This window comes from Mustela nivalis, assembly GCF_964662115.1.
Source record: "Mustela nivalis genome assembly, chromosome: 2".
Classification (NCBI taxonomy): Eukaryota; Metazoa; Chordata; class Mammalia; order Carnivora; family Mustelidae; genus Mustela; species Mustela nivalis.
In genome coordinates, this window is record NC_139021.1 from 1280286 (window position 1) to 1300660 (window position 20375).

Below are 20375 nucleotides of genomic sequence, written 5' to 3' on the forward strand. Positions count from 1 at the left end.
GGCAAATCCTGGGGATCAGAAACTTCCTCCCTCCCTGAGTCGGCAGCCCTTCAGGGAGTGTTTGACACGTGAGTGACAGTCCGCCCTGGTGGAGAGGCTGGCCTCTCTCGGAGGCAGGGCAGTCTTTGGGGACAAACTCCTCGTAGCCAGTCTGGGATGGCTTGGAGGGGCTCTGACAGTGTGGCCAAAACACAAGGCAGGAAGCTCTGGGAGCGGGTCTCAGGCAGGACCCCAACCTCAGCCCGCTCCTGGCCTGTCCTTAGAGAGGTCTGTCCTCTGCTTCTGTGGGCTTAGAGACTCAAGATGCTCTGGCCAAGTGCAAGGGCTTTTGACGCTGTCCCTGGTTCTGACCACCTGAGCTTGGCCTCTGCAGTGAGGAGGGCCCCCTCCGCCCATCATCCTGGGCCCTGAGCATAGCATGGGATTGGGGCTGCCATATAGTTGCTCTGGGTGCAGAGGGCCCACCCCCCAGCCCGGGCAGGGTGAGATCCCCGTGCTCCCTCACCAGGATCTGGGTCTCTGGGCCAAGGCAGCCTGGGATGACATGACGGAGAGCAAGCCCAGTGGTCAGCAGCTCGGTGCAGGAGCTGTCCAGACTGCAAGGGCCCAGGACACACAGGGACTCCTGCTCCCACTGCTTTACAGAAAGCCCTTTCTTCTGCTAATCATGACTGATTGTTATTCTTTGTTTGCAAAAATCCCGATAGGGTAAAACTGACCCACGTGCTTGGGATGAGGCAGAGCAGCTTGGAAACTGGGTTAGGAATCTCCATCCCCCTGGCAACCAAGCCCACCAAGCAGGAGAGGGGAGAGTGCCGTCTCCTCGGAGTGGGCCCAGAGCCGCCTCCCCAGGGCTTGGCGGACTTCACTCTTCAAACACCTGACATCTGTTCCCTCACAGCATGCCCAAGTCAGACTTGACCCACTTGCGCTCTCTCTTACTGCATAACAAATTACCCCAAATTTAGGGGCTTCAGACAGTATGGTTTATGCTCTCCCGGTGTCTGGGGACCAGAATTCCAGGCATGGCCTCACTGGGGCCCCTCAGGAGGTTGCTGTCCGCCGTCGTCCAGGGCTGTGATCTCATCTGACAGGGCGGGGGCTGGGTGGGGCAGTCAGCACTGAAGCTCCCTTGTGTGGTTCTCGGAAGACCTCACTCCTGCCCTTGTGTGGTCGTGGGCAGACCTCACTCCTGCCGCGGGGCAGCTGGCTTCCCCAGTATGCACGGTCTGGGAGTGGGAGGGAGCCTGCCTCAGAAGCCTCTGTCTTTTTATAACCTTGTCTCAGAGTGACATCTTGTCCCTCTGTCCCTCTGCCCCCCTCTCTTTGCTAGAATAAGATGGCTAAGTCCAGCCCAGACCCAGGGGGAGTGCTCCATGAAGCCCAGCCTAGTGCGGGCACCGGCCCAGGGGCTCTGCCAGTCCACCCACCATGCCACATTTCCAGATGTTGGGGCTGGCCTTCCCGCCCCAGGCCTGGCAGGGACCTTGTTCATCTCTGGACAGAGATTTGGCTGAGAATCATATTCCTGGAGTGGACTGACTGTGGTTGGCAGGGACCCCATCAAGTGCCCCCTGCAAGCACCCCATGACTGGGCGGGGCACCTGGAATCCAGCTGACCAGAAGGGGACGGAGGCTGGCCTTGCGGCAGACACCCAGACACATCCGTCCGCCGCCCGCCCCAGTCCCACGGAGAAGGCAGTGTGAATCTGAAATGCGTGTGTCAGTTCCGAGGAGGGTGATGGGGTCTGGGCACAACCAGCCTGGAAACTTCCTGGGGCCTTCCTACACCCTCCCCTTCTCTCCCCCTTTCCCTCTCCCTCCCTCTCCTCCTCCATCTTCCCCACCCCCTCCGCCTGCATCTCTCCCCCCTCCCCCCTCCTTCCCCTTCCCCTCTTTCTCCTCCTCCCCCTCCCTCTTCCTGCTCTGCCCTCCTCCTCCTTGCTTGGCTCCTCTCCCAAACGCTCCCGCCCCTGCCGACCCCCAGCTCTGGGACGTGGAGCTCCAGGCAGCCTCATCTTCGGGCCTTGGCTCAATGTCCCCTTCACAGAGGCCTTGTCCCCGCCCCAGATTGCTCTCAGAACCGCTCACATCACTCCAGAGCCACCTTGCTGTTTGCCCAGGCATGCCTGCCTTCACTGGGCAGGGCTGGACACACGGACACATGCTCGGGGCGGGGTGGGGGGGTCCCACACGAGTGCTGCGCCTTCTGCCTTCTGCCGGTGTCGTCAAAACCTTCCCTGCACCCTTAACGCTCGAACAGTCGCAAGTTCATGGTGAGCAGGGCTCCTCTCACGCGCTGCGAGGGTCGGGGACCCTCTGACTCAGTCACCCCCCCATTCCACGTCGGCAGCTCAGACCTCAGGGGTCCCACGTTCCCGCCATCCTGGACGGCAATGCTAACGGCGGTCTCCCTCTCCTCGAAAGCCAGGTTCTTCCCACAGTCCCTTCTCGTGTCTAGTTCTTCCCTCCTGAAGTACACCTTTTTGAAAGTGCCTGCTATGGGGTGTCTGGGGGGCTCAGCGGGTTAAGCCTCTGCCTTCGGCTCAGGTCACGATCCCAGGGTCCTGGTATCAAGTCCCACATCAGGCTCTCCGTGCAGCAGGGAGCCTGCTTCCTGTTGGGTCCGCAGCTCTAGGAGTGGAGGAGGAACAATAGAAACGAGACCCCAGCATCTTCCAGTCCCCACCACCCCTTCCTTAACTCTAGACTCTCCCGCCAAAAGGGTGTACCCCAGGTCACATCTCCATAGGTAACCTGATACCTTTGCAGGAAACAGGAGTATCAGGAGCTCTCACCCCATACCTTCCGATCACCAAATATGGATGTGAGCCCTGCCCTACTTGGTCCAATGAAAGACCCCCCCCCCACCCCGACGTCCTGCTGTGACCTCTCTCACTCACCTCCTCCGGGCTCCTGGCTCCCCTTCTCCTGAGCCCTGAAACTTCACCGGAGACGCCTTTAATAAATCTTGCCTTGCGCCTACCTTGCCTGGTGTTGTGTTTACCTCAGCTGCAAAACCTTACACTTTCCCTCTATCTCTATCTCTATCTCTGCCTACTTGTGATCTGTCAAATAAATAAATAAAATCTTAAAAAAAAAAAGTGCCTGCTAGTCCTAACCTCTCTCAACGTCTCCAAAATTTTATCTGAAAAAATATATTTGTCTAAAGTTTTAATGATCTGAAAATTTTATTTTGCACTGATTTTGGGGAAACTGTGCTTGAAGTTCTTAGCTGACCGTTCCTCTTCGTCTGAGCACGTTTCCTGGGTCCTCAGGCCCCGCCTCGGCGCGAGCAACTGTATCTGCGGAGCTCAGGTCCCTTTCTGGCCGGCTACTGAAGCATCTTCTTTCGTCTTCGGCAGTCCACGGCTTTGGATGCTGCACAAGGCGTGGATTTTCTGTTTATTGATACCATGTAGTACACATTATGTTTCCCTGTAAACGCTTATCTTTCATCAGCTTTTTTTTTTTTCAAGAGAGAGTGTGAGCGGGAGGGGGAGTGGGAGAGAGAGCATCTCCAACAGCTCCCCCTACCCCGCTCAGGACAGCACCCACGCGACTTCCCTCAGTGCTCAGCACGGGGCCCATTGTGTGCCCCAACCTCTCCTGTCTTCTATCTCGGAACCCCTTGCACACATTCTCGATCATTTCTGGAGACTCAAATTCCAGTTCACAAACTCCTTCTTCAGTTGTGTCAACAGCTTGACCGAGATGCAACTCCCGTACTTTGAAGTTCACCCTTTTAAAGTTTCTAATCCAGTGGGTTCAAGTACATTCAGTGTTGTGTAACTATCATCACTAAGTTTTCTTTTTTAAGATTTTATTTATTTATTTGACAGAGAGAGATCGCAAGTAGGCAGAGAGGCAGGCAGAGAGAGAGGAGGAAGCAGACTCCCCGCTGAGCAGAGAGCCCGATGCGGGGCTCAATCCCAGACCCTGAGATCATGACCTGAGCTGAAGGCAGAGGCTTAACCCACTGAGCCACCCAGGTGTCCCTGTCACTATCTTTTTAAAAAACATTTCATCACTTACAAGGAAACCCCTTGACCTTGGCGGAAACTCCGCACTCCTTCTTCCTCCCAGGCCGAGGCACCCATGAATCTCCGTTCCCTCTTTTTCGGCTTTTCCATTCTGGGCGTCTCACAGAAGTGAAACCATGCCACGTGTTTTGAAACGACTTTTATGTGTATTTGGCAAACATATTTCAACGTTTCTGATGACCTTTTAATTTCTGTGGTGAGTTTTTCATTTTCAGAGGCTCTCCTGTTTTTCACAGCGAAGCCTGGTCAGTTTTCTTTCCTTTAAATATATCTTAAACCCTCGAGACAGGTTAATTTTATATCCTATAGCTACCACTTCCAGTTTAGAAAGTTTGTGGAGATTTAAATCGGTCGCTCTTCATGGTTTCTGTTGTGTCATTGCAGGCTTGTGTTCTTTGGATGTTTGCTGAGTTTTGACTTTGAGTTCCTATTTGAACAGACTCTGTGGAGTCCATTCAGTGGGATGGCTCTGTGGTAGCCCTAGTATGGGGGCTGGGTCTGCCTGTCTGTCTCCTTTGCCTTCAGGCCTCCGGAGACCTGAGCACGGAGGTGTAGGGTCCTGCCACCACACTGCTTGGGTTCCAGCACTGGCTGTGTCACCTGTCACCGTGTGACCTTGGGCAGGGAACTCAAGGTCTCTGTGCTCGCGCTTCCTCATTATAAGGTGAGGATGTGGAGAGTCCTTCCCCGCGGGTGGGGGGGGGGTCTCTAACGTCGCAGGTGCCGGGAGCAGAGCTCATAGCAAGCGCCTGGTCAGCGCCCACGGTGACTGGATCATCTCACGAGGGCGTCTCAGTGATGATCCTTTGTCAGACGCGAGGCTGAGTGAATCTTCTCCTTTGTGGTGCCAGGCCCGGGGCAGCGACCCGCCAACAGGGGCCACTCGGTGACTATTTTTTGGCCAAATGAAGGAGGGCAGAGGAAGGGCCCCCAGCACGTGCTCAGCAGAGATGATTCCAGGCTCGGGGACAGACCGCAAGTGCAAAGGCACAACACTCGGAAGCTTCGTGGGGCCGGAACGCGAGGGACAAAGCTGAGAAACGGGCCGAGCGGGCATCCCACGGCCTTGAACGCCGGGACCAGCACTCGGGCCTCCGCCCTCGGGCGGGGGGCGGGCGTGGTTGGAGCCGCAGGCCTGGGGGCAGTGGTGGCCAGCGGGGGCGTCGCGGGTGCTCCGGGTCGCGGCGGATGGGGGGAGCGCAGCCTCAAAGCGCCGGACCCGGGAGCCGGGACGGCGGGGCTGGGGAGGGGACGCTCCGAGCACGGGAGCCCGCGGACGGGCCCTGCGCGATCACCGTGGCTGTTACCTCCTCCCCTCTCTGCGTCTTTGTGCGCTTCGCTCGCTTCCTTTCGCAGTAAACGTCCTTCCGAGAGATTCCGAGGGGATCTCGGCCAAGCAGCGGGGAAGCGATCTTGCCCACGCCGGGGAGGGCTGCGCGGGGCGGCCGCGGCGGGAGTCGGCACGGAGGGGGCGGAAGCGCGGGCCCGTCGTTGGCTGTCGAGGGGCGCGACCCGCCGCGGCCCCCGGAGCCCCCCGCGCCCCGCCCGCGCTTCTCCCGCCGCCCCCGCCCCCCGCGCGCCCCCGCCCCGGCTCTGCTCCGCCCCTCGCGCGGGGTCCGCGTCTGCGGCTGCGTTCCCCGAAAGACAAGGCTGCGCCCGGGTTCTGGTCCGCAGGGAGACCGAAGGGCACCGCTCCCCGTGCCTCCCAGAGCCCCGGAGCGCCGACCCCCCAGGGATGTGAGTGCGCCCCCGACCCGAGGCCCGCGCTCCACGCCCCGACCTGCGGTGAGCACCCGGACGCGCGCGGGAGGCGGCGGGAGGGGACTCGGCGCGGGGTTCCCGGGCCCCCAGCCCAGGGGTGGAGGTGGGGACGTAGCGCGCGCCCCTCCCCCATCGGCAGGTACCGCCCGCTCGCACCTTGTCTTGCCCTTTTCTCTCCGGACACACCTACCGCTCCCCAGGGAGGAGAAGACGCGCTCCCCCCCGCAACCCCCACCCCACAGGTGCCAGGAGCGGGTTGGGGCGTTTCGAGCGGTCCCCCTGCCCGAGACGGCGGACCTATTCTCCCTGGGGGAATGCTGCGATGGTGGACGCTCTGGGGGATGGGCTGGGGGTGGGGCTTTTCGAGCTCGCGAACGACCCCTTACCCCGGCCCCCCTTCCCGGGCCGGTGATTCCGAGGCGGGAGGGGGGAGGGAGAGGTTGCCCTCCCGTCCCGGAAAAGGGGAGGGGGCTTCGGGTTCGGCAGGAGGCTGGGGCTCCTGACCGAGGCTTCTCCTTGCCAGGCCCGCGCCCCGGAGGACCTCAGCCCACAACCCCCGCGCCTTCCCGAGGCCAGCCGGGAGCATGCCGCCTGCGGCCCTGAACAGTCTCGGCCTGGTGCTGCTCGCCGGCCTGCTGTGCTCTGCGCCCGGTGAGTCTGGGGGCGGCCCGCGGGGCTGGGCCAGGTCGCCGGAAGAGCCCGAGGCGGCTCCGGAGAGAGCCGGGCTGCGGGGCCGCCATCCTCCGACGGTGCCCGTCACATCCACGCCCTCTCCGGGCCCTCGCGCCTGTCGCCTTCACTCTTGGTGCTCCAGCTCCAGCCCCAGCTCCAGCCCCAGCCACGTGGGGCCCTCCCAGCTTCTGAGGACACCGAGCGATTTCGCCCCCCCCCCCATCCCCGCCCGGAAGCCCGCTGCAGCTAGTCGCGCCCAGACGCCCCTGGCCCGGTGCAGGGGGCGGGGTTCTCGCGCCCCATCAACCCCCCGCAGAGCCCCACCTGGCCTCGCATCTAGTCCGTGTGGTCCTTCCTTCCTTGGACCCAACTGAAGCCCGAGGGGAGGTGTGGGAATGGGGTAGGAGTGTGCAGGAGAGCCCAGAGGTGCGGGGGTTTTGTGGCTGGAGTGTGGGCACAGCTGCGAACGGGCCACGGAGGGTGCCCAGGGCTGCCAGAGTTCCAGTGCGGGGACCCCCCCCCCCCAACTGCCAGGAAGGCACAGAGGTTCTCCCAGGGCCTGACCTCCAGGGGCCAGCGTGGCCTTCTCGCTCCTGGCAGGGGGCGCTCGGCCTCCTACCGCGGCCTGGTTCTCTCAGCAGTGCCAGCCTCGGGTGGGTTGGGGCAGAAGGGCAGCGGGCTTGACCCCCGCCCCCCCAGGTCCTCTGGTCATTTGCGTCCCTGTGCCCTGCCCAGCTCACGGCCTGTGGTGCCAGGACTGCACCCTGACCACCAACTCGAGCCACTGCACCCCAAAGCAGTGTCAGCCATCAGACACAGTGTGCGCCAGCGTGCGGATCACCGACCCCAGCAGCAGTGAGTCAGGCCCAGGGCTTGGGCGGGGAGCGGTTGGTGTCCTCTGAGCCCCTCTGTCCTTGGCTGAGGGCACAGGGCTGTGGGCAGGGTGCTGCCCAGTGTGAGGCCCGGCAGGTGCCTCTCCAGCCCTGGGCCCTGTGTGGCCCTCTCCGTATGTGGAGACGGTGTGGGCGGGTGGGGGACTCAGCTCTGCCGGCTGGGGTGGCGATCCGGGCCGGTGGTGAGGCGGAGAGGGTGGGGTGTGGCTCCGGTCCCAGGCGCCCTACCTCTCCCCCAGGCCGGAAAGACCACTCTGTCAACAAGATGTGCGCCTCGTCTTGTGACTTCGTGAAGCGACACTTCTTCTCAGACTATCTGATGGGCTTCATTAACTCTGGGATCTTAAAAGTGGACGTGGACTGTTGTGGGGGAGACCTGTGCAATGGAGGGCCGGGGGTGGGGGGCAGCCCCTGGGCCCTGGCGGGGGGGCTCCTGCTCAGCCTGGGGCCCACCGTCCTGGGGGCTGGGCCCTAAGCTCCCACCGCTGCAGGCCCCCCAGCTTCCTCCCCAGAGCCTGGCCTCACCCCTCCCTGCACAGGGAAGCCTCCCTCTCTCCACCAGCTCTGAGCTCCGGCCAGCAGGACGGCTCCAGGAAACCCGGTGTCTGAAGGAGGCCCCCGGTGGGGGGGGCTGGTCTGGGGGCTGGGACCCCCAGGTCTCCTAGGGGAAGCCAGGCAGAGCCAGGCCCAGCCCAACAGCCCGGCTGTGTGGGCATCTTCCGCGGAGAAATAAACTCACTTGTGGTCCAGAGACCTGGGTCTGAGCCTGGGTGTCGGGATGAGGCCGGCAGAGCAGCGAGGGGCTCCGAGGGTGTGCAGGCCGAGGGCGGAGATTGTGGAGCATTGAGACTGGGGGTCTGCGGGGCACGGGGGCTGCTGGGGGGCCTGGGGCCTGACAGCAGATGGAAGGGGAGGTTGGAGTGGGCAGAATCTCGGGGCCGGTACGCGAGGATAAGGCCTTGTCAGTGTTCATATGTGCATGTGGACAGCCAGATGTGCAGACGGGCACGCTAGACGTGTACACCTGCGTGCACACGTGCCCCGCAGACGTCCACAGGTGTGCACGCCGAAACAGTGCTGCCCCCCCAGCGCCTGGACTGGTGTGCTCCAGCCCCCACACACTCACGTCTGCTCGCACACTATCCCTGGCCCTCAGCACCTCGCACACACAGGGACACCTCACTCTTCTTCTCGCTTGCTCTCTCGTGGAGCCTTGGGGCGACCGGACTCGGGCACCGCTCCCCAGAGCGCTGTCGGGATCGCGCTCGTGCCCGGACTCTGCCTCTTAGCCAGACACCCCTGCCTCCACCAAGGGCACCTTGCGGACAGGGTCGTGAAGGCCAGCCCCTGAGTGGGGGCTGAGGCAGCCCCTGTGGAGTGGTGCAGAGGGACGGGGGCTTTGGGAGGGAAGAGGCAGGGGGTACCGACAGGTAATTCTTAGGGACCTGCCGTAGCTGTGGGTCTCTGCACCGCTGGGTTCAGCCCAGTCTCCCACACTTCTGGCCACGTGGGTCACCCTGGGGCCCGGGCTCGCCATGTGAGGTCAGCAGCCACTGCAGGGTCCGGCCTTCCGTCGGTTCTTCCTTGTCCTTCGTGGCTGACCCAGGCCGTGGTCACTCCCAGGCCGGGACCCCGTGGCAAGAACCGTGGTTTCACTAAGAGCTGGCAGTGGCGTTCCTCCCAGGGCTCCCGCGTGTGAGCGGGGGAGAGGAATCTGATGTCCGGGGTGAGCCAGATGGAAGAGGGGTCGCTGGAGACCATGTCCACTTCCTGCTGGTGGGACCGGCCAGGGACGTGTCTCCTGCTCTGTTGTAACATTGCTCTACGATGCACCCGGTTCCCACCGCGTCCAAACTTCCGCACCATGTGCTGCCCACCACGGGGGCTTGGTGTCTGCGGTGTGTAGGGACCGGGCACTGTCACGTAGGGCAAGTGCAAAGAGCGCCTTGAAGACCCAGAGGCTGAACGCTGGTGCCAGCGAGGACAGGACACCGTGGGGGCCCCGGAGGTTCCCGGAGGACAAGGGCCATCCCGTGGGCACTGGGTTCAAACCCACTTCCAGGTCAATCTTTGTGCTGACTTTATTATCTGAGGGAAGTATTTAAAACACAGAAAGTGGGGAGCTCCTTCCAGCTCTTTGAGAGAGCGGTGCGATTCCAGGCAGATGGAGGCTTGAGGGCAGCGTGGCCCAGAGAGCCCGCTCGGACCTCTTTGCTCTCCGCTTCCGGCGGCCCCGTCTAAGTCTGGGTTCTCACGCTTGAGAGCGAGCGAGCCCTGTCCCCCAGGGTGAGCTGTCCTTGCAGGGTCAAACCCCACCGTCCGTGTGGCATGCTGGGGCCAGAGGGCAGGTGCTGGTAAACCCATGTGCCCCTTGATTATTTTTCTAAAGACTCCACCAAGGTTGTCCTTCAGGATCTACGCAGACCTTTTGTTTTTGGGGTCTGCTTAGTGTCCCTCCGAATGAGCCGACCCCTTCTTAACCACCCCTCCCCTGTGGGCAGAGGGGCTGCTCTCAGTCTCTGATCGGCCAGGCTGGGAGTGCCCTCGGCCTCGCGTCCTTATGGGGTCGAGGGACTCCCCATCGCCGGGGATTCCGGGAGCATGCGGCTGAGCCAGGAAAAGGTCTCCTTGGAAGATGCCCTTCTCCTCGAAGGGAGGCTCTTCCCACCCTGCCCCGTGCGATCCCCCGGGAGCTTCCTGTCCGCCTGGGAGACGAACACTAGACTCTCATCCTGATTCCCCTGGAGAGCTTGTTAGTGAGACGGAACGTTTGTCCTGACTTGTGAGTGTTTCCTCGTAATTGCCTTGGTCCGCTTTTCCACTGTGGCTTTTGTCTTTTCTTACTGAAGTGTGAGACCCTTTTGTGAGTGGGGTAGCATCTGCCTGTGGTCTGTGTTTTCCAAGGACCTTCATTTTGGGGCATTTTCCTGCACACCCAGGTATGCCCTCGGGTTCCGTGTGGCTGAGTCTAATCGATCTTTATTGCTTCTGGCTTTCAGATCTGAGGACAGGCTCCTGGGCGCTTATCTTAGGAAAACGGTCTTCCTATTCCGCTCTTTGTTCCGGATTGGGCTCCTTCCCTCCGATCCCGAAGGTCCCGGAGTGTGCTTACCACGTGGCAGGAGTCAGGACTTCTCCGAAATACGCGGCCGGTGTTTCTCAGCGCCGATCTCGAACGCGCCCGCCTGTCCCCCGTGACTCCAGGTGCCGCCTGGGTCATAGCACGAGCCGGGATGTTCTGGCCGCGGTGCGTGGGCCCACCGGGCGCCTTGCTCCTCTGGTGGGGCGAGTCCCCTCCTCGCTTCTTGCGACTTGTTCTTACAGGTGAATGCTGGGGTCCGTTTGTCCGGTTCCGGAAGGCTGCTTGGCAGCGACGGTCACCGTCTGGGCCTGCCGCTGGGGCTGAGCTGCCCCGCCTGTGTGAGGGGGTCCCCGGCACCAGCGCGACGCTCCTCCCGTCCCACGGGCCCGGATTGCGCCCCGTTCCAGCTCGTTTCCCCCGTGGGCCTTGTACTCCCCCGCGTCGAAGCTAGGTAACGTGCAGTTTTGGTGCTTGTAATCGAGACTTCTTCCTTTTCTTTAAACCAAAGTGGCCATTTTCCATGTGGCGAGCTGATGTTTTCCATTTTCTTTTCTTTTTTTTTTTTTTTTTAAGATTTTATTTATTTATTTGACAGACAGAGATCACAAGCAGGCAGAGAGGCAGGCAGAGAGAGAGAGGAGGAAGCAGGCTTCCCGCTGAGCAGAGAGCCCGATGCGGGGCTCGATCCCAGGACCCTGAGATCATGACCTGAGCCGAAGGCAGAGGCTTTAACCCACGGAGCCACCCAGGTGCCCCTGTTTTCCATTTTCTTCATGCCATTCTTTCCAGAAGTCCCCCCCCCATCCCCAGCTGGCCTCCACTGAAGCAGGATGGCTGGGGGGTCTGCGGCTCAGGACGGCGGACAACCGAGGGAGCCCATGGGTCACTGGCCTTCGTGTTTCCCGGAGCCCCCGCCACGGGCCTCTCCGAGTCGGCGGGAGTGAGTCTGCAGACAGGCCCGTCGCACCACTTCAACACGTGGAGGGGAGAGAGGCGCTGCCTCCGACTAGGCGGAGATGCCGGGGCTGAGAAGGCCGCGGGCTGGCAGGAGCCGAGGGTGGGTCCCAGAGAGAGGCTCCCGAGTGGCAGGACCTTTGAGCGATACCCGCTGGCGGAGGTCTGGGCTGGGGGCTGCAGACAGCCGCGGGCCTCCGTGCTGCGGTGGGCCTGGGAGCAGGGTCAGGGCCAGGCCCCCGTGACCCGAGCGAGGGCACAGCCGTGGGTCCTGGCACTGGGCGACGACCAGATGGGCCGGGGTGAGGCTGTGGGTCCGCCAGCTGTCCCTCACTGCACGCAGCCCTGGGAGGGAAAAGACCAAGACATCAGGCTTCTGCCGCCTGGAGAGACGGGTCTGGAGTGGATGGGGACAGAAAGGTTCAAGTTCTGTTCTTCTCGCCCGGGCTTGGGGGCTGTGCTCATACGTGGAGGGCTTCCAGTGGCGGGGGGGCTCTGCTGGTGGGGGGGGGCTGCTCCTGGCGGGCAGGCGCTCCTTGCCCGCCCCCCACAGCCCTCTTGCATGGTGTGGTCTGGACGCATCTCCCAGCAAAGCCAAGGTTACGGAGGGACGCCTTAGGGGCTGGGAGGCTGCTGAGTGTGGGCGTGAATTCCAGAAACGCAGGGGCAGGGGCGGCCGCGAGGTGCAGAGGGAGTGGGGGTGACGAGGCGGCCACCGTCGGCGCTGAACCCGCGCAGGGAAAAGATACTTGTTCTCCCCTGAGCTCTGCGTGGTCCCTGACCCTGGATTTTCAAGGCGTGCAGCAGGCTGTGAGCAAACGGACAGACGACTCTGCTTTCCCAGCACTTGGTGCTCACGCCCTTCGTGCTTCCACGCGGGGGCGGGGCCCGCGGCGTGTGAGTGAGGCCAGGGCAGTCGGGGTTCACCGTCCCTCCTCCCTGTGGCGCCTTGGGTTGGCCTTTGCCTTGGGACTTGAAATCGGACTCTGTTTGGCTCGTGCTCTTTATTCATAATTCAATTCGATTTTTTAGGAGGAACGGTGATGAGTTTAAGAGAAACAGCCTTTCGCCCTTTGCTGATACGAGGACGTGTCCGTTTGCGAAACCAGTAGCTACTACGTGGGCTCCATTGCTCGGTGTCCTGGAGAGGAGGCGCCTGGGCGTTCGCGACAGGTGAGCCCGGGGGGTCCCGGCACCACGTTCGTCTCCACCGCCAGACTCCCATCGCCCTGCCGCATTAAGGTCCCCTGTGTTTCGGGTCCAGGGCCGAGACGGGTCTCTAGTCCTCGGGTGTCCTCATTGGAGGTGAACTAGGGATTTGGCAGCCTCACGAAGGAGATGGGTGCCCCATCTGGAGCGGTCTGGCTCTGGAGGCCTCTAGTGTGGGCCCAGGGAAGCTGCAGGCCCGGGGGACTGGGGACCTCAGCCCGGCTGGAGGTCTTATTCTGCCCACTTGACACCGAGGAAACAGACCTGGAAGAGGTAAGACCCCGAGACCCCGAAATCCTCACCGTGTGTACAGGACACGCTCGGACTTGGGTTTTGCTATTTGATCTTGACCAAGCTCTCCGTCCCCTCTGAGCCGCACTTCTGTCTGTGAGGTGGGGGTACGCCCAGTTCTCGGGGCACCGGGGGGAGGGCGCAGGCAGAGGAACCCTGTTCCAGCTGGTGGGGCAGATGGCAGTGGGGGAGGAGGGGCGGGAAAGCGGGCACCCCTCCTTTCTTGGGGCCCGAGGCTTGCCTTGACCCCTCCCCCATTCTGACAACCCCCCACCCCCCAACTTGTGGCCTCCTCTGAAGCACTACTCGTCCTGGGGGGCCTTCCCTGGTGCTCTTTCTCCCACCCTGCCCCCCTCCTGTGCCCCCACCCCGCCGCGGATGCCTCAGCCTTGTCTGAGCGAGTCCGTATCTCAAGTCTCCATGCCACCAGCCCCTGGCCTCCCGGCTGCACCCTATCCCCCACCGCCTGCTGCTTCCGTCTCCTCCCGGGGTCCCAGGGCACCACTGGCACCTTGTCCTGCACACAGCGCTTGTTGGGGGGCCCAAGCCGGACAAGCCCCCAGGCACCCTGCTTCACGTTCTACGGGAGGGACGTTTACCTGAGATGTTGTCTGTGGGTATCTCCCGCTTCTACCCAGCACCTGCCCACCGGAGACCCAAAAGTCCTTGAGTTTTTCGGGAAAGTAGACCTTCCCCTGTGGCAGGTGAAGAAGTTGGTCCTTCCCGCAAGGTCCCCGGTGGCAAGGAGACCTCAGCCAACGAGGCCTTGAAGGCACAGGTGGAGCCCTACACCCACCTCCCAGCAGAGTGCCCGGGTTTGGCTCCAGAGTCTGCCCTACCTGCAGCCCGGCCAGCAGAGGGTGCCCACTGGGACACCTGGGAAGAGCGAGCTCATGGTTTTAGGGGCTCATGGGTTCATTTTCCACTTTTGGGGAGCCAAGTGCCAGGCTCTCGGTCGCAGGGACAGAACAGTGGGCACACAGTTGTGACGGCCCGGGTCGCACCCCTGCAGAGGGTAGCGGGAGGGCCAGACCTTCCTCCGGGGCCTCGGGGCAATGAGGCTTCCTTACCTGCCCTGGAGAGTGCTGCTGGGGCAGGGGAGCAGGGGCCCCGTCCTGTGGAGTGGCTGAGAGGCTCCTCCGTTTTCTTTTAGCTTCAGGTTTTGAGTAGGGCCTACGTGCGTGCCCGTCAGGGAGGGGAGGAGTGTCTCCCGTCCCCGTGCCCGCCGCCGCCTGCCGGAGCCCCTGTGCATCCTGGGCGTCTTTGCGCAGGGACAGGGCAGTGCGGGGGTCTCCCCGTCCCCCCTTTCTAGGGATGTTCTCAGGCTCTGCCCCAGGCTTCTGCGCGGGTCTTGCTGAGCCCCAGGGTCCGTGGCCTGTCCCCTTGGCGGGTCTGGCCGTCTCACCAGCCTTAGGGGCTGAGCCTGTCCCAGTCCCTGCAGAGACAACAGAGTGCTCTGGTCTTTGACTGGGCGTTGCACTGGGGGTGGTGCTGCCACACTGGTTAGGAGTCAGCCTCTCCTCTTTCTCTTGGTCAGTGGTCGATGCCTGGGTCTGTGCCGCCGACACCGAAATTCCCTGAGTGGGGGTGGGATTGGCCTCAGTCAAGGGTGTGGGCGTACCCTGACTCACCCCTGAGCTGGCACTAAGAAAGCCTGGGCAGACCAGGCGAGGTTGTGCAGGCCATGGCCCTCAGCACGTGGGCAAGAGGACCGGTTCCTACTGGGGAGACCACGTGTTGCTGGCCTGGACCTGCGAGAGGGGTTGACAGGAGGGTCTTTCTGCCTGTTAGGGGACAGGTGGACAGTGACTGAGAAAGTTCGAGGTTGAGGAGCTCAGATTTCAGGGAAGCAGGCCGGCCCGGACACTTCTCAAGTCCTGCCGGCGTGCAGCAGCGAGCTGGCCGGGCGCTGGGGTCGTGGGCTCCTGTCCAGGTTCTCTGAAGGGCCAGAGGGTCACCACATGGAGGTGGGGGGGCGGGGCAAGTGACAGGGCTTCGGAACACTGAGGCGGGAGGCTGAGTGGCGGGAAGAGTGACAGCTGACAGCAGGGACGGCTCCTGGCCTGGGGGAGGGGCCCGGGTGAGGGCCCAGGTGAGGAGCAGTTCTGGACAGGTGACAAGCTGGGGGCTGTACAGGCTGAGCTGGGACACCTACGGGACACCAGGAGAGATGGGGGGGCCCTGGTGTGGAGGGAGAGTGTGTGGACAGGGTGGGTCTCGTATTGCCTTCGCTGAAGTTCCAGAAGCCCCAGGATGAAGGCAAGTCTCCCCCACCCCTCACGGTGCCCAAGTGCCCCCGACCTCACACTAGTCTTGGTGCCTGTCGGAGAGCTGGCAGCAGCCCCAGAACCTTGGCTGGGTGAAGGCCAGGGAGGGGTTTGGGAGAACTTGTCAAGTGTCTGTCCAGCTAGGAGAGCCAGTGCGCGTGGGAGGCTGGAGGCAGCCGTGAGGCTGGGGGTTTGGTGTGCGTGAGCTGCTTTGCCCAGGGAGCACCCGCGTGCCCGGGGCGGGGGGCTGAGGTGGGCAGGGTGTCTGTGTCAGGCTGCATCCGTCCTCCCAGGGGGGCTGCTTGCTGGGAGGTTGCTCATTTGGAGCGGGACCCCGGGCCATCCCTGGACAGAGACGCCCCAGAACTGGCCTCCCCGGCCAGCCGCCTCCCCCCGCAGGCCGGTGGCAGTTTTGCTGGAGAATGAACAAGTGGAGCGAAAGGTGGGTGGGTGAGGGCGGAGAGGGACGGCGGGTGAGTCCCGGCTCACTAGGAGGGGCCGACGGGCGGTGCGGAGGTAGTGGGGCCCTCCTGTGGATGGGGCCCCCATCCTAGCTCTGCCCCTGGGCCCCAGTTCTCTCCAACTGCCCCCTTCCCAAGTCTCCCTGTCTGAGGGGAAAGCAGGGTCCCTGCCCCAATCCCTCCAGAGCACTGTGTCTTCATCCCCTCACTTGGGGACTAAGCAACGTGTGGGCCCTGTCGGGCAAGGAGACACACAGGTGGTCGGAAAGGCAAGATTCCATCTTCCTGAGGCAACATGGTCTGCGGTCTTGATCCAGGGGAGGAGTTGTAGGGGGCACTGGTCGACCTGATGGGCCCGGTTGGGAAGACGTAAAGATTAGCCGGTCAGAAATCCACTCATTCTTTGGTGAGTGCCCCCACTGTCCCATGCACTGGTCACCATGGTTAGCATGCCTTCGAACCTTTGGGTTTTCTCAGAGCCCTCCTGCTCAAGCCAGGCCTCATTTCTCCTCTACCTCGGAGCCAGGGAGCGCCCTCGCTAAGCTGCGGGGGACACATGCAGGCCAGTCCCACAGCACGCAGCCCGCAGAGACATGTCCGGCATCCCTAGTTACCAGGGAGATGCCAGTCCCAAACAGTCCGTCATACCCCTAGTGAGCAAATGTTCACGAGTCTGATGAGGCCACGAGGAATGCCGGTTTCTCTCGCACCTGCACGTCGGAGGAGCCGGGGTGCGGCCGCCTGGGGAGACCGCGGCGTGTTCTCTGAGTGTTCTGTTCCCCACAGTCAAGCGATCTCTTCCCGGCACATTCCGCAGTGGGACACGTCACGTGTGTGTAAGGGACACGTGTGCCAGGTTGTGTGGCTGCATTGTTCACAGAACGGCTGTCTGAAAGTAGCCCAAGGGACCGTCGCGGGGACTTGGGGTCATGAGGGAGAGGCGGCCAGGTGCTGTGCGGCAGGTGCCGTGGGCGAGCTAGTCCGCCACGGTACGGGAGAAGGCTAGCGGCGTGGAATCGAGTGGGCGAGTCCCAGCAAATGACACAAAGCTGGCGTTCATCCACCAAGTACTTTACACGGTGGTTTTATGTAAGTTTGGTGGCAAATATAGCTTCGTAGATGATACCACTCTATGACATCTATTTGTGTATCTGTCGTCTAACATCCATCTGTCTGTCTCTCCGTCCGTCCAGCCCTCCAAGCACCGTCCACCCACCCACCTGTCCGTCCGTCCATCCATCTCTAGCAATTGTCCCTCTCGGGAGGATGAGAACAATCAACTCAAGATCTCAAGATTCCAGAATGCAGTGTCCCTCCCCCAGGACACGGAGACAGGGTTGTGTAGGGGCACAGAGGGTACTGAGCAGGGTTTCAAGGGAGCGGGAAGCTTGTGTCAAAGTGTGAGTCCTCCTGTCGGCTGGTGAGCTCACGGAATGTTGTTATATTATTAAAAGGAAAGAAAGAAATCAGGGCTGTGTGGGGACCAATGGGGAGTGGGTGTCATAGACCAAAGACTACGAGTAAAATTTGGTTTTATGACCCTGAAGTATCAGAAATACTCAGCATGAAACAAAACAGAGCAAACGCTTCAGCAATCGTGTCTGTGCCATGTACCTTGCATTTTGAACACGTCCACTGCTCTGGACCGGTGAGCGGGAGGCCTCCTGGCGCCACCTCTGTCCCTGCACACGGATGGGAGTCATTGTCCTGGGGGAACAGGCTTCCATTTATGCTGTGAATGCTGTCCCCAGGGGCCGGGAGGCCTATTCATCCCAGCAAACGGAGAGCCTGAGTTTTGCTCAAGGGGCCTGTAAACCTTGGAGAGTGAAGTGATTCCTTCCTTCCTTCCTTCTTGTCTTGTCTCCTTCCTTCCTTCCTGAGGGACAGTGGGAAGCAGGGCGGGAGGCACCGCAGGAGAGGGAGAGAGAGAATCTCAAGCGGGTTCCACACCCAGCTCAGAGCCCGTCGAGGGGCCTGATTTCACGACCCTGAGATCATGACCTGAGCCGAAATCAAGAATCAGACACGTAACCAACAGAGCCACCCAGGCACCCCCAAAGGAGGTTTCTCTGGGAAGAAGAATGGGGTTTTGAGGGGTCTTGGACCTGCAGAGGCCAGGGGCGGAGCTGGAGGTGGGGGAAGGGTGTGGAGGGCCGCTGGCCTCAGGATGGGCTCTGGAGACCCTGAGGTGTGAGCGGCAGCCATGGGGTCGCGGTCAGTGTCCGGGCTGTCGTAACAAAGCACCACCCCCACAATCTGGGGACCAGATGCTGAAACCAGCGTGTCAGAGGACCGCGCTCCCTTGGAGGCTCTGGGGGAGGCTGCCTCCTGCCTCTTCCAGCTGCTGGGGCTCCTGGGGTCCCTGGCTTGTGGCCATGTCCCTCAGTCTCTGCTTCATCTCTACCTGGTCTCTTCCCCGTGTCTCTGTGGGCCCTTTCCTGTCTCTGACAAGAATGCTCCCATTCGATCTAGGACCTGCCCATCCGGGATGGTCTCACTGCAAACCCCATGGTAATCATGCCTGCAGAGACCCTATTTCTTTTCTTTTTTTTTTTTTTAAAGATTTTATTTATTTGACAGAGAGATCACAAGCAGGCAGAGAGAGAGAGGAGGAAGCAGGCTTCCCGCTGAGCACAGAGCCCGACGCGGGGCTCGATCTCAGGACCCCGGGATCATGACCTGAGCTGAAGGCAGAGGCTTAACCCACTGAGCCACCCAGGCGCCCCCAGAGACCCTATTTCTAAACAAGGTCACGCGCTGAGGTTCCCAGAGGGCTTGGGCTTCTGGACGCCGTGTTCACCCCATGCGCGGGCTCGGGGCTGCATCCCCCTGTCCTCCAGGGCCGGGCTTAGCACCAGGCTCCGGGAGCCTCCTGTAGCTCCTCAGCATGATGACTGGGTGCTCACGCCCTTCACCTGCGCCTCCCCCAAGCCTCGGTACGACCTCGCCCGTTGCCCGTCTGATGTGGAAGCAGAAAGACAGAATGGGGCTCCTGGACACCGGCAGCAGGGACGGGGGTGCGGACTGGAGCCCGCTGTGGCCTGAAGGTGGCTGTGTGAGAAGCTGAGGCTGTGAGGGGGACCTCAGCCACGCCCTGGCTCCGTGGCTGTTGTGTGGTGGTGGCGAGAGACGTACTCAGGAGGCTGGGGTAGCTGGGGGCGCTGGGGGCGCTGGCCAAGAGGCTGGAGAGCGGTCTGGATGCCACCGTCAGGTCGTCTGCCGGCGGGTCTGGGGACCTGACGCTTGGAGATGCCGCGGGTCAGCCCCCACCACCGTCCTGCGCTCTGCCCTCCTCTCGGCGTCCGCTGGAGTGAGCTCACGGACTCTCCTGCGGCCGTAAGAATCCTTTCTGGAAGTATAAAAGCCTCCGTCACCCCAGTAACTCCGAGCTTGAGTGGTCCCCATTCCTCTCCTCAGACCTTATAGAGGTTCCAGAACCTCCCCAGCCCTTTCTTCCCACTGCTACGACCCTTGTCCAGGACTTCACCACTTTTTTTTTTTTCTTTTAAATAAAAAGGTAAACCGGAGTGACTGTTTGGTTAAGTGTCTGCCTTCAGCTCAGGTCACGATCCCTGGGTCCTGGGTTCGAGTCCCACATCAGGCTCCTTGCTCCACGGGGAGTTTGCTTCTCCCTCTTTCTCTGCTGCTCCCCCTGCTTGTGCCCCCCCCCTCTCTCTGACAAATAAATTTAAAAATCTTTTGTAAAAGAGACAGTTCAGGGGCCCCTGGGTGGCTCAGTCTGTTCAGCTGCTGCCTTCGGCTCAGATCATGATTCTGGAGTCCTGGGATCAAGTCCCACATCAGGATCCCTGATCGGGGGGGAATCTGCTTCTCCCTCTGACCCTCCCCCTTCTCTCTCTCATTCTCTCTCTCTTGAATAAAAAAAAAATCTAATAAAAAGGACAATTCATTTAAGCTAAAAAAATAAAATAAAATAAAACCACAACAAAACGGTGCGACCATTTCTCCCATCCTGTACGCCCCTTGCCTCCAGTGACCATCAGTCTGTTCTCTGTGTCTGTGAACTTGGCTATAATTTTCCACCTACAAGAGGAGTCACAGTATTTGTCTTCCTTTGTCTGACTTACTTCAATTAGCACAATATCTTTTAGGTTCGTCCATGCTGTTGCCAAATGGCACGATTCCCTCTCTTTTTATGGTTGAGTAATATTCTGTTGTGTATATACACCACCTCTTTCCCATCCATCCACACGTCCACCCGTCCACCCGCCCGTCCATCCATCCATCCACCACCTGTCTGTCCATCCGTCCACCCACCCGTCTGTCCATCCATCCGTCCATCCATCCAAGGACACTTGGCTTGTTTCCGTGTCTTGGCTCTTGTGAATACTGCTGCAGTATCCGTGGGTGTAGACATTTCTTTAAGATCCTGTTTTCATTTCCTGTGGATATATACCCACGTGGAGTTGCTGGATCATACGGTAGTTCTGTATTTAATTTTTTTAGGGAGGCTCCAAGCTCTTCTCCAGAGTGGCTGTACCAGTCTGCATTCCCACCAACAACACATGAGCTTCTCCACATGCACCAACACTTGCTGTCTCTTATCTTCTTTTTTTTTTTTTAAGATTTTATTTATTTATTTGACAGAGAGAGATCACAAGTAGGCAGAGAGGCAGGCAGAGAGAGGAGGAAACAGGCTCCCCGCTGAGCAGAGAGCCCCATGCGGGACTCGATCCCAGGACCCTGAGATCATGACCTGAGCCGAAGGCAGCGGCTTAACC

At 61.0% G+C, this 20375-nt stretch overlaps 1 protein-coding gene across 13 annotated transcripts; it reads left to right on the forward strand.

Moving 5' to 3' along the window:
* The first annotated feature begins 5693 nt into the window (after positions 1-5693).
* On the forward strand, positions 5694-19868 carry LY6H (lymphocyte antigen 6 family member H). Of its 13 annotated transcripts, XM_082720566.1 has the most exons (9): positions 5694-5828; positions 6328-6455; positions 7212-7331; positions 7609-10151; positions 10369-10573; positions 10694-10902; positions 11241-11508; positions 12438-12578; positions 16827-17102. In XM_082720566.1, exons 2-4 carry the CDS (start codon positions 6389-6391, stop codon positions 7842-7844), a joined length of 423 nt encoding a protein of 140 aa, XP_082576692.1. In that variant the 5' UTR covers positions 5694-5828; positions 6328-6388; the 3' UTR covers positions 7845-10151; positions 10369-10573; positions 10694-10902; positions 11241-11508; positions 12438-12578; positions 16827-17102. The 13 variants fall into 13 exon arrangements, with proteins under 13 accessions (XP_082576692.1, XP_082576691.1, XP_082576690.1 ...); XM_082720565.1 differs by having other exon boundaries at positions 10694-11508; positions 12670-17102; XM_082720564.1 differs by having other exon boundaries at positions 10369-11508; positions 12670-17102.
* Positions 19869-20375: the final 507 nt, after the last annotated feature.